The 12,626-nt window shown below is 43.3% G+C and overlaps 1 protein-coding gene across 1 annotated transcript in view; it reads left to right on the top strand.

Annotated features, from left to right (window-relative positions):
- SPA17 (sperm autoantigenic protein 17) overlaps nt 1-12,626 on the top strand; it is a 75,679-nt gene that overhangs the window by 45,625 nt on the left and 17,428 nt on the right. Inside the window, exon 8 of the mRNA XM_040431216.1 lies at nt 542-1,379. Within this exon, the coding sequence (XP_040287150.1) occupies nt 542-1,379 (838 nt within the window). The remainder of the gene's footprint in view (nt 1-541; nt 1,380-12,626) is intronic.

The raw sequence follows: 12,626 nt of genomic DNA, 5'->3' as shown, positions 1-12,626 counted from the left end.
CATCTTTACGAAAAAGTCGCATGTTTTTATGAAAAAGTCGCATGTTCTATTAAAAAGTCTCATAAGATAAGCATGGTCCTCACTGGAGTGAAATTGGGACTTTTTTGCGACTTTTTTGCGACTTTTTTAAATAGTCCCAATAGTAAATCTGTCTAGAGATTCATTTACATAAGAAAACACGCCCACTTTCAGAAAACTGGCGAGCATAGTGCAGAGCAGAAAAAAGTCGCAAATTTGTGCGCAGTTTTAGCGTTTGGGACTTTTTTGGGACTTTTTCACTCCATTATTCTGACCTGAGCTAATGATAAATCTGGCCCATAGTCTTCATGCTGCCTGAGGCCAAAACTGAAACCTTCCTCCCATGCCAAATTCTTGACCTAACCCCTTTCCTCCTGCCAGTGGTGCTCCTGGGCCCGATAGTGACTGCGTGTCCTCCTGCAGAATGTTGAATCATACTGAAGCATAATGCATAAGGTATCTAGTGATCATTCAAACAATGTCCACATCATAATTATAACAATTATTATTTTATTTATTTCAGCAACGAGTTGTCTCTCCAAGAGTATCCAGCTTCAGATGTGACCTCAGAAGAAACTGCCCCACATCAAGAAAAAGATCAGAGTTTGGAAGAAACAGGTGCAGGTCATGTGGAAGATCTAATAGAGATCCCACAAAAAAACTCCACTCCAGTGCAATCTCATGACAACCTCAAAGAAACAAGACCATTACTGAATGATGCTGCAACAACAGAGGATATATTTGGTGGAGATACCACAGTGGATGAAGACCTGGAGAGTCAGGCCAAACAAACACAAAGTCTTCAGGATGAAGAACAGAATGAAGACAATTCAGAAAACCTGTTCATAAAAGATGAGGCTGAAGATCACGATGGACTCCAGTTTCAGGGTGAGGAAGACAACCTGGCCATAAAAGAAGACTTGGGAGATCATGATATTCAGCAGATTCACGATGAAAATGAATTCAGAGAAGATAACTCAGATAATAAAGAAGATGTAGAAGGTCAGGGCATGATGCAGACTGACAGCCTTAGAGAAGACATGCAAGAAAACCTGGATAAGATGGCCACAGAAGATGATAATGAAGATCATGATGTGCAAGTTCATGAAGAAGTAAAGAATGTAATGGAATCTCAGGGACTTGAAGCTGCAGAAGGCCCTTCCTCTGCTGAGGGACCAGATACCAGTGTGACAAAGGACACCCAAAGCCATGAAAATAATACTGAGGAACAACAAGAGTCAGTAAACAATCAGGACATTGAGACTGAGGGGCAACTAGAGGATGAAGGGGGTAAATCTGCAGATGCTACAATCAAGATCCCTGGAGAAAAGCAAGAAGATGGGGAAGATACAAGAGAAGAGGTAACATCATAGAATATTCTTATCACCCTGTCACTTCTCCAGAAGACCTTCAGTGACTTACAGTTATAAACACATTTTTAGATAACAATTCACAAGTAACTACTGATAGGACCTTGTACAATATAAATCCTTGAGTCTTCTTCCGTTTTGTGGCTCTGTTTGTCTATGAAAAGCTTGGTGACAATTTACTTGGCCACCTGTACATCTCTCACAGAGGGCAACCCAAGGACTTATATTTACTGTGATCTTCTAATTTTTGGAGGCAAAGTTCTTAATAATACTATCTATCTATCTATTTATCTATCATCTATTTTTCTCATATCAATATCCCTTTTTTTCCCCTCCATACCGATCTATTATTTGATTCTGTTCCTTGTACATTTTCTCAAATTCTCATGTTCTTTTCAAAGAATAACACCAATAAGATTATTTTTTCAAAATAAAAATATATTGTACATAACTATCCCCTCATTCCCTCATTTGTGATGTACACATATAGCTCAGGAGTAGTCACATCTATATAACCACTGTATTGTTCATATTCTGCCTCCCATCAGACAGTGCGAGGTCCCTCATCAGTAATCTAGTGCTGTATTCTGGCTCATTCCTTCAGTTCTGTAAGCCTTGCCGGTTTCTCACTTCTTGTCAGTTATGTAACAGACAATATGTTACTTGAGGTTCGGGGAGGCAGAAAAGTTGCATTTCCCGGTTATTAATTTAATTGGCAGCAGTGGGATTTGAAGCTGTGAGAGACGCTAAATTTGGGAGCATGTTACATGATTGTAGATGTTTGTTGGGAACATATTGAGGGTGGAAGTGATGAGCTGTCAGTCATGGAAAAGTTATAGAAATGAAAAAATGGGTGGAGATTAAATACATGGGGGCAACTTTTTTTCTCTCGACTTAAAAACCCTACATACAGAAACCTTGCATAATTGCTTTGCCAGGATAGGAACAGAGGATCTTTTACCTTAAATTCTTGGATTGAGAGCTTAACCTTAGAACCTGTAACATTTTGGTGCATTTTATATCCTATCAAACTCAATACCTCACAAAAATAGTTAAATTACAAACCAATAAATGGGCCCCTCCACTGTGTCCTGTGGTAACCGGTTCATCGGATTCAGTTGTGCCTCTAGTTAAGCATTATTAGGGCATCTGAAGGATAATATTATGGTTTGGGGATTTATGGCTCAGCCCAGTCATCTAAGTTTTTAGGATAGAATTGCCATCTCCGTGAAAACACAGGTTACACATTTCATGTCTTTCATTTCTGACTTCATAGTTTTTGGTTCAGTCAATTCTACTCAGTCTACAGAAGCACCAGAAGGCAGAAAAAGACAATCATTCAACCCCTTTTTTCAGTTTTATCAGACAGACTAGACATTCTTTGAGAGTGTAAACCTGAGGCCACATGGCAAAAAAAGAAATAAAGGTACTCTCCTTCTTCTCCTGCTGGGCCAGCTCCATTGATCGTCTTTACATGTTCTTCAGAAACCTATCATATCTGTGAAATTCCTTTAATAGGACTCTTTCACTTCAGATCAGCCCTATTACCTATAGTAATGCATGAATAGTACACCTGAATCTGACTTTACATCAGTGATTTTTATCCCTATACTCCGGTTCCTCCTCCATGTGCCACAAACTGAGCATGCAAGGACTGGAGTCCTCTCCATTGTGTGCGTGCTCTCTGGAATCTTCTCTATGTGTTGTACGGCCACTTAGCGGGCGTTCATCGGGGTAACTGGAGTGATTATAAAGATAAAATTTACTGATGTGAACTCAGTTTAGGTTTACTTTTTATGCATTACTGCAGTCTCTTTAAGAGGCTTTGCCATGTTTTTAACACATTATGGCTCCCCCTCCCTGATCCATTCTGTCTCCTTCAGACCACTACTGCATTTGACCCTCTCCGGTCCCCTCTTGTAAACATCTGGCATGGACAGGGGTCACATGTGCCACTGCAGCCAATGACACATTACTGCTGCTGCCAGTCATTGGCTGCAGCAACAAAGATGACCCCCATCCGGCCGAAAGTGGTTTCCAAGACTTTTTAAAAAGTGTCAGAGAGCAGGGGACTGTATGAAATAAATTAAAGACCCACACCTGTGAAATGTCCTGCAACTCCCACGTGGCCGCTCCAGTCCTCACTGCTCAGATTCTCCCTGGACCTGCGGCCTTCGCATGCTGTGTATCATGTAGGTGAAGTTCATCTATCATGTAACCACTGCAGCCAGTCACTAGACTCAGTGGTTACATATGGTTCATTCACACATGACTGAAGCCAGCAATGGATGAATGGATGGATGATACGTGACCGCAGAAGGCCCAGTGGGGATCGGAGTGAGGGTTTCCTGTATTTCATATAGCACCATGCTCTCTGGCACAACGCCTTTAATGAGGTTTTCCAGAGGATTTAAAAAAATAAAAAAAAGTGTTGAATGGGTAAAAAATAAAGACAAATCATTACTCACCTCACCAGTTCCCTGATGCTGCTCTGGTCCCAGCTGCTGTCTACTGCCTCTGGTCCTTATTTTAACACACAGCAAATGGCTTGGATTGCACACTCAGCCAATCCCTTGCTGCAGCGACAACCTGCTTCAGCCAGTGATTGGCTAGGTGGGCAGTCCAAACCGTGTGTAGAACCGGGAACATAAAGTGAAGGTCAGCATTAGGGGATCGCTGATTTTATTTTTTATTTTTAATCTATTCCGCCACCTTTAAAAAAAAAACAAAAAAACATTCACTTGAAAAACCCTTTAATCTGCCATTGATAATCCAAGACAGGACTGCCACAGCATGTGGAATTAGACCAAAAGCATAAGACATTCTGAAATGATATCCGACTTTCTCTGTATTTGCTTCCTTCCACCCCAACTCTCCATTCTTTCACTTCTCCACCCTCTTCATATCTGTATCTGGACCCAACTGAGAATCTCCTGGGAGGACAAATAGGATTCATTCAAGGTCTCCAGCGATTCAAGGAGTTTCATCCAAATAAAAATGGGTAATCACCTAGACTCTGGATGTCATTTTTGTGCAATGTTTTTTTAATTTTGGTGTAGCAATATCAGATGGTATTCACTAAGATAAACTGCTTTCACAATGCACATGATCCAATTTCCAACAAAGGGGAAAAACTGGAACAAGAAGGGACTTTTGACTGGCCTTTGGAATGTAAAAGTTAGCGGAATAAGACAACTAGAGCATCCTGTTCTAGCTTAGATAAGGGAATGAAAGGGACAATGAGGCTGTTGCTTGGGGAGTAAATTGGAGGCAGTCATACCAGGGGTCAGTCCAGGTTTGCCTGATATCTCCTGTCTGTCCTGGAGAATATAGGTAAAATCTTGTTGACTATATACCATGACAGGCAGAGAAGTCTGGTGTCATTTTTTTCCAAGCAGTTTCTATGGTTTGCTTAGTGGCCAGGAAGACATCAGAGATAAGGGTTTGGGCTGGTTTGGGAATGTTGGGGTGGGTCTTTTTAACATGGCCTCCCAGGGGTGCTTCATTCATATAGGAATAAGTGTATGGGTACAACCACACGGTACAGTCTTGTCACAGTCATGCTACATTTAGGAAACGCACATAGTTACTGCGTGCTTTTAGGGTGCATTTTTTGTCTGCGGTCGTTTATGAACTGTTGTGAATTTTTGTCATTTTTTAGCATTCTGATTAACTTCAAATAGTGATACATGTGGTAAAATATGTTGTTCATCTGTTTGTGGTATATGGTTAACTGTGGTCAGCAGTCACAAGTGGGTAGCCATGTTTTATGTGTGGTCGATCACATGTACAACAGGTGCAGTCATCAGAACATGGAAATTGCCAGGCCTGTCCTCATTGAGACCTATTTCTTTATTGACGTCTATTGGGAAATGAGATGCTGTGGTTCCCAACTGTAGCATGACCGTGCAGGGCTGCTATCAGAAATTTCAGGGCCCCATATAGGCAAATTTTGTGGTGCTCCACGCTTTGACCCACAGCCCCACCCCAACCATTGGCCCCACCCCCACTTAAACTCCCAATTTCACACTCACCCCACATCCTCTCCAGATCACACATTAAAGGTTCCCATCCTACACCATATCACATACATAACTATTAGCATTTGTTTTGGCTAAAGGATTTTTTAAGCAAGCAATGAGATTCCACCTTTCATTTTTCAGAGCTCCTTTGAAAAATGACAGGTGCAGTCAGTTTTCCTTTCCACCAGTTTTGATAAATTTCCACCATTGAGTCCTTCAAAGTTATGAGAAAATTTACTAATCAGCTAAAGGACAGATTTTCCCTTTTATGATCTAATAACGATTAATGTCTTATATGATAGAAATAACTTAATTTATTAGACCTAATAAAAATATACTGTAAGGCTGCTTTTTGGTCCCAGATACTGTAATGTCAAGATCATTCCAATCTACTATGGAGGGAGTGTGAAGCGAATGACATTTGCCTGTAGGGATGACTCTATCCAAAGTAAAGTGAGTGTAGCCTACATCATGTCCACAACCTTCCCCCTGGAATGTGCAGTAGCCATCCCAAAGCTGGCGTCTTGATGCCGGGGCTCAAGCCCCGAATGTTTTTACTGATGGCGGCCCTGCCCTATAGGTATTACTTGCCCACATATCCAGAGGCAAGAGACATGTTCACCAGGTCTGGGGCATATCATATGGAGTCAGGCAGCTCTGTAAACAATGACGGGAATATTTGGGAATTGCTCAATCCTCCTGGGAAGGAGTTAGGTACCAGAGCTTTAGCACTCGTTTGGATTAGGAGACCTGGATCCTATTTTCTAATGCTTTGTTCCAAATAAAAATAAAAACCTTTACAAAATGGTGTGACTCTGTAGGTTATGGTTGAATCCTACACCATTATTGAACATGTTCCTCCAGAATAACCCCTTATGGCAGGAGCAGTGGCCACTACAATGTCCCTCTCACATATGTCAAAGATCCTTTTATTTGCCATTTTTCTCGGCCTTGTTTCCAATCCTGCTTCCAGTGTAGTCCTAGGTTCTTAGGCTCCTTAATCTGGATCCTTCATCTGACAGAAAAAACAAGAACCTCTATAATTAGTAAGATGTATGTTGTAAGCCCATACTTTCTTCACACTCTACTCCTACTAGTCAACATTGAGAATGTAACGGAGCACATATACTGTATGTTTACTCTGCTGTGCTATACACATGGTGATAACAGCCCCTATTCAAAGTACTAAAGGAGGGAGAGGAGAGAGCTTGAGGAACTGACTAGCTAAAATTCAGCTTCCTATCTGCACTTGGCATAGGTGGAGGAAGAACCTGTCTGCTCAATGCCCTTATTAACCTGTTTGTGGGACTGTACAGGTTTGACGTCTTAGGCTGTATTCATACGCTATAAATGCATGTTCCTTTGTCACTACCTCAATCTTCTAAGGGCTCATACACATAACTATATTACAGGTCTGTACAAGTTTTGAGTTGTACAGAACCATAGTATGGTGTTATTCTATGGAGGTTTTCCTGCGTGATGCAGTATGCATATATGGCTTTTTGTCGTATTGTGCATGGTGATTTTCTTGATGATGTTAATGAATGTTAAAAAATTGCATCCATGTTTATGGACGCCATGAGGAAGATACCATCAAAGCTGCTTTACGTTACTGATTTTCATATGGTTGTGTGTTTGTTGCCTTAATGTTAATTTTTTCCCTAGTGGTATAAAATCATTCAAGCGGGATGATGTGTTTCACCACAACCAACTGATGACACAATATTGTGGATGATCTGACAAGGAAGGTTGGGGCAGTAATATTTACACGTGTTTCCACCCAAAAGTGATTTGTTCTGTCACTCAGAGACGTAGCTATAGGGGGTGCAGACCAGGCCCAGGAGCCTCAGGGGGCCCAAAGACCCTTGTGCTACATAAGAAGACACCGGTATTATAGAAAGTGCATGCTGGTCAAGTTACACCTCTGGCTGGAGGGAAAGGGTTAGGTCAAGAATTTGGCATGGGGGTTTGGTGCCATTTCAATTTTTGCCCAGGCAGCACAAAAGCTATGTGCTTCCCTGCGCCTGACCACCAACCACTGAGGGAAGGGGGGCCCTAGCTGAGGTCTTGCACCAGGGCCCATGAGCCTTTAGCTACGCCCCTGCTGTCACTGATAAAAAGTTAAAAACAAACCTCTGTTCTGATCAGGGGTGAAACTCGTATGAAAAATCTTCCATTCTTCGGTGCTACAAAATTGACTCTTTATGATCATGAGCTACAATCGGAAGGGTTTTCATTGTCTGTAGATATTTGGGTGATGGTTGAACCTCCCCAATATTGAAAAAATATAAGAACCCTCAACTGGTCGTCTGAACTGGAGAACGCCGCCGTAAATGTGTTTTTATAGCAAACGCTCATATTCTGCTGCTAGGATCCTGTGTGAACCCACAATTCCCAAATCAATGTTACAATTCACTTGAAATGGTAAGGAAGAAAAACAAGTCAAAGGCGGCAGCAGCAGCAGCACATGATGTGTTTGGAGTAGGAGGCTCTCACAGATCCCAAGTGATGTGAGTCTGCAGCTCCTAGGAAAAACAATCAGGAGATCTCAACACATAGCTCTGCTGCCTGGTCCTGTGGATTTCGGAATGAAAGCGACCTTCTGCTGAGCAGGCTGAGTGAAGGATGGGAATTTAGCAATACCAATTCAAGACAACGCAGTGCTAAAGACTCCAGAAGAAACTCCAGGAAAGGAGCACATAAGATTTTTGTATCAAGACCGAAGATACTTGGAAATCCTATACACCATGGACTGCTGTCATGTATGTAGCCACCACAGCACATGATACAAACGCTTTATATGTTTGCATGAGATATGAACGTAAGGAAGTTTTTGCTGTTGATGACACAAGTCATGTCAAGTGCACCCCTCTTGGCATTATTTGTGCTTTAGGCTTAATCTGTTTTAAGTGGAATTGATTTTGTTGCTGTGGTTATGTTGTTGTGTGGGTGGATGTGGCTTGTAACACAATTAAAATCACTGAGAGAAGCTGGGCACAGCTCAGTACCCGCTGACAGATCTTGTAGCGGGTCAGGCAATTCCTCCCATAATATGGGTCCTTCTTGTAATCATTTGCCGAAATGTAAAAAAAATAATAATAATGTAAAACTGTCATAGAGAATGAGATTTATCTGCTGAGTGCAATGTGTTCACCTGGTCACTAGTTCCAATCACTGGAGGGGTAGGAATCATTTTGGAGATAGATTCTTGATGATTTGGTTGGGTGTGTGGTTTGAACAGGGTGACCTGGTTGGGGTTGGTGTGATGCGACACAGAGATAGGGTTGATGGTTTAGGTGTGATCTGAGAAGAAGGTTGCTTCTCATAATTGCGTGGGTGAAGTTTGATTTTGGTTGGTTTGATCTGAGTATGTAGGGGTTGGTGATTTGGTTCACTTGTTATTTGGGCAGTGAGTTGTGGGTGATTTGATTTTGCATGGTTTGACACCCAGACATTGGTGTTGGTTGATTTTGTTGTTTTGAGGTCTGAGAAGATTTAGTGGGGGTGGGTTTACGGTTTGGGGAATAAGTTGCACTTGATTATATTGGGAGTGATCTGTTCTTTATTTGGTGGTGGTAGGTGAATGATTAGGGGTTGGTGGTATTTTGTGTGTTTGTGGGGTTTTTTTTTACAGTAAAAAAATGGCATATGTTTTTTTTATTGTAAAACTTTTTTCCCCAGAGTTTTTTCAAATCTTATAGAGATGCCTAAGGGAGAAACACATGGGAAAAATGGATGTTGCTTGTTGCTTTTTTACAAAAATGCCTAAAATGTTGAAAATGCATAAATGCAACACAAAAACACCTTGTAAAACAAAAATTCACTATAAACTTTAAAGTAACATCTGGAAAAACACTGCCCCTGTGTACAAGAATATACCACAACTACTATAATACATCTGCCTACCTACAAAATTATAACTACTATAATACTGCCCCCTATGTACAAAAGTATGACTATAGTAATACTGCCCCTATTTACAAGAATACAGCTACTATATTACTGTCCCTATGTATAATAATATAACTACAATAATACTACTTCCTATGTACAAGAATATATCTACTATAATACTTCCTTCATGTACAAGAATATAACTACTAAAATACTGCCCAGTATTTTAGTAGTTAAATTCTTGTACATAAAGGCAGTATTATAGTAGATATATTCTTGTACATAGGAAGTAGTATTATATGTATAGTAATATAACTACTATAACACTGCTCCTATGTACAATAATATAACTACTATAATTCTGCCCCCATATACGAGAATACAACAACTAAAATGATTCCCCCCTATGGACAGGAATTTGGGATTGAATACGGTATTCTTATGTGAGTAGAGCAGCTGTTGCATGTACTTGCACTGGGGTCTCAGTCATGGGGAACCATATAGCTTCTCCCACCAGTATAACCCAGGCACAGACAGCATGACGCTTGAGAAATGAAGTGTCTCCTGCAGGCTGTGATCTCAGTAGATGCTAAGTCTTACCGCTGAACAGTATAATCAGGAAGTATTCATGTGAAATACACAAAATAGTTGCACAGAATTGCCGTACACTGATGTGAAAGCCGTTCCTGCACAAAGAAAATATAATGTGTGTCATTCTTCAGCTTCAGAACTGTTTAATTGCAGCTGGCTCTGCACCCTTAGCTTCACGCCGAGAACCTTTCAATGGTTTTGTTTGTGAAATGACATTTCGTATGTAAAGTCAGTGGCTAATGGTAAAAAAGACTGTAGCAAAGAGCTGAAGAAAGGGTGGGGGAATTATGCCTCCACGTACTGTATGAAGGGGTCTGGCATCAGCATTAAAGGGCATCTGTCAGCAGTTTTGTACCTATGAGACTGGCTGACCTGTTACATGTGTGCTTGGCAGCTGAAGACATCTGTGTTGGTCCCATGTACACAGGGCCAGTTCTAGGTGAAATGGGGCCCTGGGGCGAAAAACAATAAGGCCCCTCCCCCCCTACACGACACTTGATGAGTTTAACGTCCCCCCATCACTACAGAAATACAGCGCCCCATACCTCTTACATCCAGTGACGTCTCTTTTGATGTAGATGTTCTCTGTCCTCGTCTTCTCCTTTCAGATCTTCAGACAAGACCACCATTTTGTCGCCATTTTCCGATTCTGCAGTTTGACAAAAAAAATAATAATCTTAGTGTACTACTTTTCCATCATCCTCCCATCAAAAATACTCCTTCTTTGTGGCCTCAGTAGAAACCCCCATAGTGCCCCATAATAATGTGCCAGTATCAAGTGCCTCTCTTCCACCCCCCATGTGCCAGTAACAAGTGCCTCTCCATGCCCCCCCATGTGCCAGAAACAAGTGCCTCTCCATGTCCCCCCATGTGCCAGTAACAAGTGCCAACCCCCCATGTGCCAGTAACAAGTGCCTCTCTTCCCCCCATGTGCCAGTATCAAGTGCCTCCCCCCATGTGCCAGTATCAAGTGCCAAACCACCCCCATGTGCCAGTATCAAATGCCAACTCCGCATGTGCCAGTTTTAAGTGCAAACCCCCTCATGTGCCAGGATCAAGTGCCAGCACCCCCCCATGTGCCAGTATCAAGTGCCAAACCCCCACCCCACCCCCATGTGCCAGTATCAAGTGCAACCCCCCACCCCCATCTGCCAGTATCAAGTGCCTTCCGCTCCCCCCATGTGGCAGTAAAAGTCTGGTATTAAAAAAAAAAAAAAAAACACTAATACTTACCTGCGATGCAGGCCTCTTCCAGTATGTGTCCCGCGCTGTACGGCTCAGGCAGCGCGATTACATCATTGCGCCGCCTGAACAGGCCTCTGATAGGCTGCGGGCCTTCTGCCTGCGGCCTATCAGAGGAACAGGGAAAGGAGACGCCTCTCCCTCACCTGCCCCACAGCACAGGCATCTGTATCGTTGTCCTGAGGACGGCGATACAGATGACTATGGAGATCAGCACTTCCACAATGGAAGCGTTCATCTCCGCGTGACCTGCCGCCGCTGCCGCGAGCCCCCTTCCCGGAGCCAGAGCGAGGCCCCCACCAGTGCGAGGCCTCACAATAATAAAAAAAAAGGCTCGGGACCGGCCGGTGTCGGGTGGTGGGCTTGGGGGCCCCTAAGGACTGCTCCCCTTGCCTATATGGAAGCGCCGGCCCTGCATGTACATTTGTGCCCGCATTGCTGAGAAAAATGAATTTTTAATATATGCAAATGAGCCTCTATATGCAAATGAGCCCCCTTCCCGGAGCCGTTACACCTAGAGACTCTGCTCTCTCTGCAACTGCCGCACCGTCTGCACTTTAACCACCTCCGGACCGCCTAACGCAGATTCGCGTTCCGGAGGTGGCAGCGCTGTGCACAGTCACGAATCTACGCGTCATCTCGCGAGACGCGAGATTTCCTGTGAACGCGCGCACACAGGCGCGCGCGTTCACAGGATCGGAAGGTAAGCGAGTGGATCTCCAGCCTGCCAGCGGCGATCGTTCGCTGGCAGGCTGGAGATGTGATTTTTTTAACCCCTAACAGGTATATTAGACGCTGTTTTGATAACAGCGTCTAATATACCTGCTACCTGGTCCTCTGGTGGTCCCCTTTGTTTGGATCGACCACCAGAGGACACAGGTAGCTCAGTAATATGTTGCACCAAGCACCACTACACTACACCCCCCCCCTGTCACTTATTAACCCCTTATTCACCCTTGATCACCCTTGATCACCCCTGATCACCCCTGATCACCCCATATAGACTCCCTGATCACCCCCCTGTCATTGATTACCCCCCTGTCATTGATCACCCCCCTGTAAAGCTCCATTCAGACGTCCGCATGATTTTTACGGATCCACTGATAGATGGATCGGATCCGCAAAACGCATACGGACGTCTGAATGGAGCCTTACAGGGGCGTGATCAATGACTGTGGTGATCACCCCATATAGACTCCCTGATCACCCCCCTGTCATTGATTACCCCCCTGTCATTGATCACCCCCCTGTAAAGCTTTATTCAGATGTCCGCATGATTTTTACGGATCCACTGATAGATGGATCGGATCCGCAAAACGCATACGGACGTATGAATGGAACCTTACAGGGGCGTGATCAATGACTGTGGTGATCACCCCATATAGACTCCCTGATCACCCCCCTGTCATTGATCACCCCCCTGTCATTGATCACCCCTCTGTAAGGCTCCATTCAGACATTTTTTTGGCCCAAGTTAGCGGAATTTTTT

The sequence above is a fragment of the Bufo bufo genome, chromosome 1 (genome assembly GCF_905171765.1).
Source record: "Bufo bufo chromosome 1, aBufBuf1.1, whole genome shotgun sequence".
Lineage (NCBI taxonomy): Eukaryota > Metazoa > Chordata > Amphibia > Anura > Bufonidae > Bufo > Bufo bufo.
This window is presented reverse-complemented; position numbering and strand designations above follow the sequence as displayed.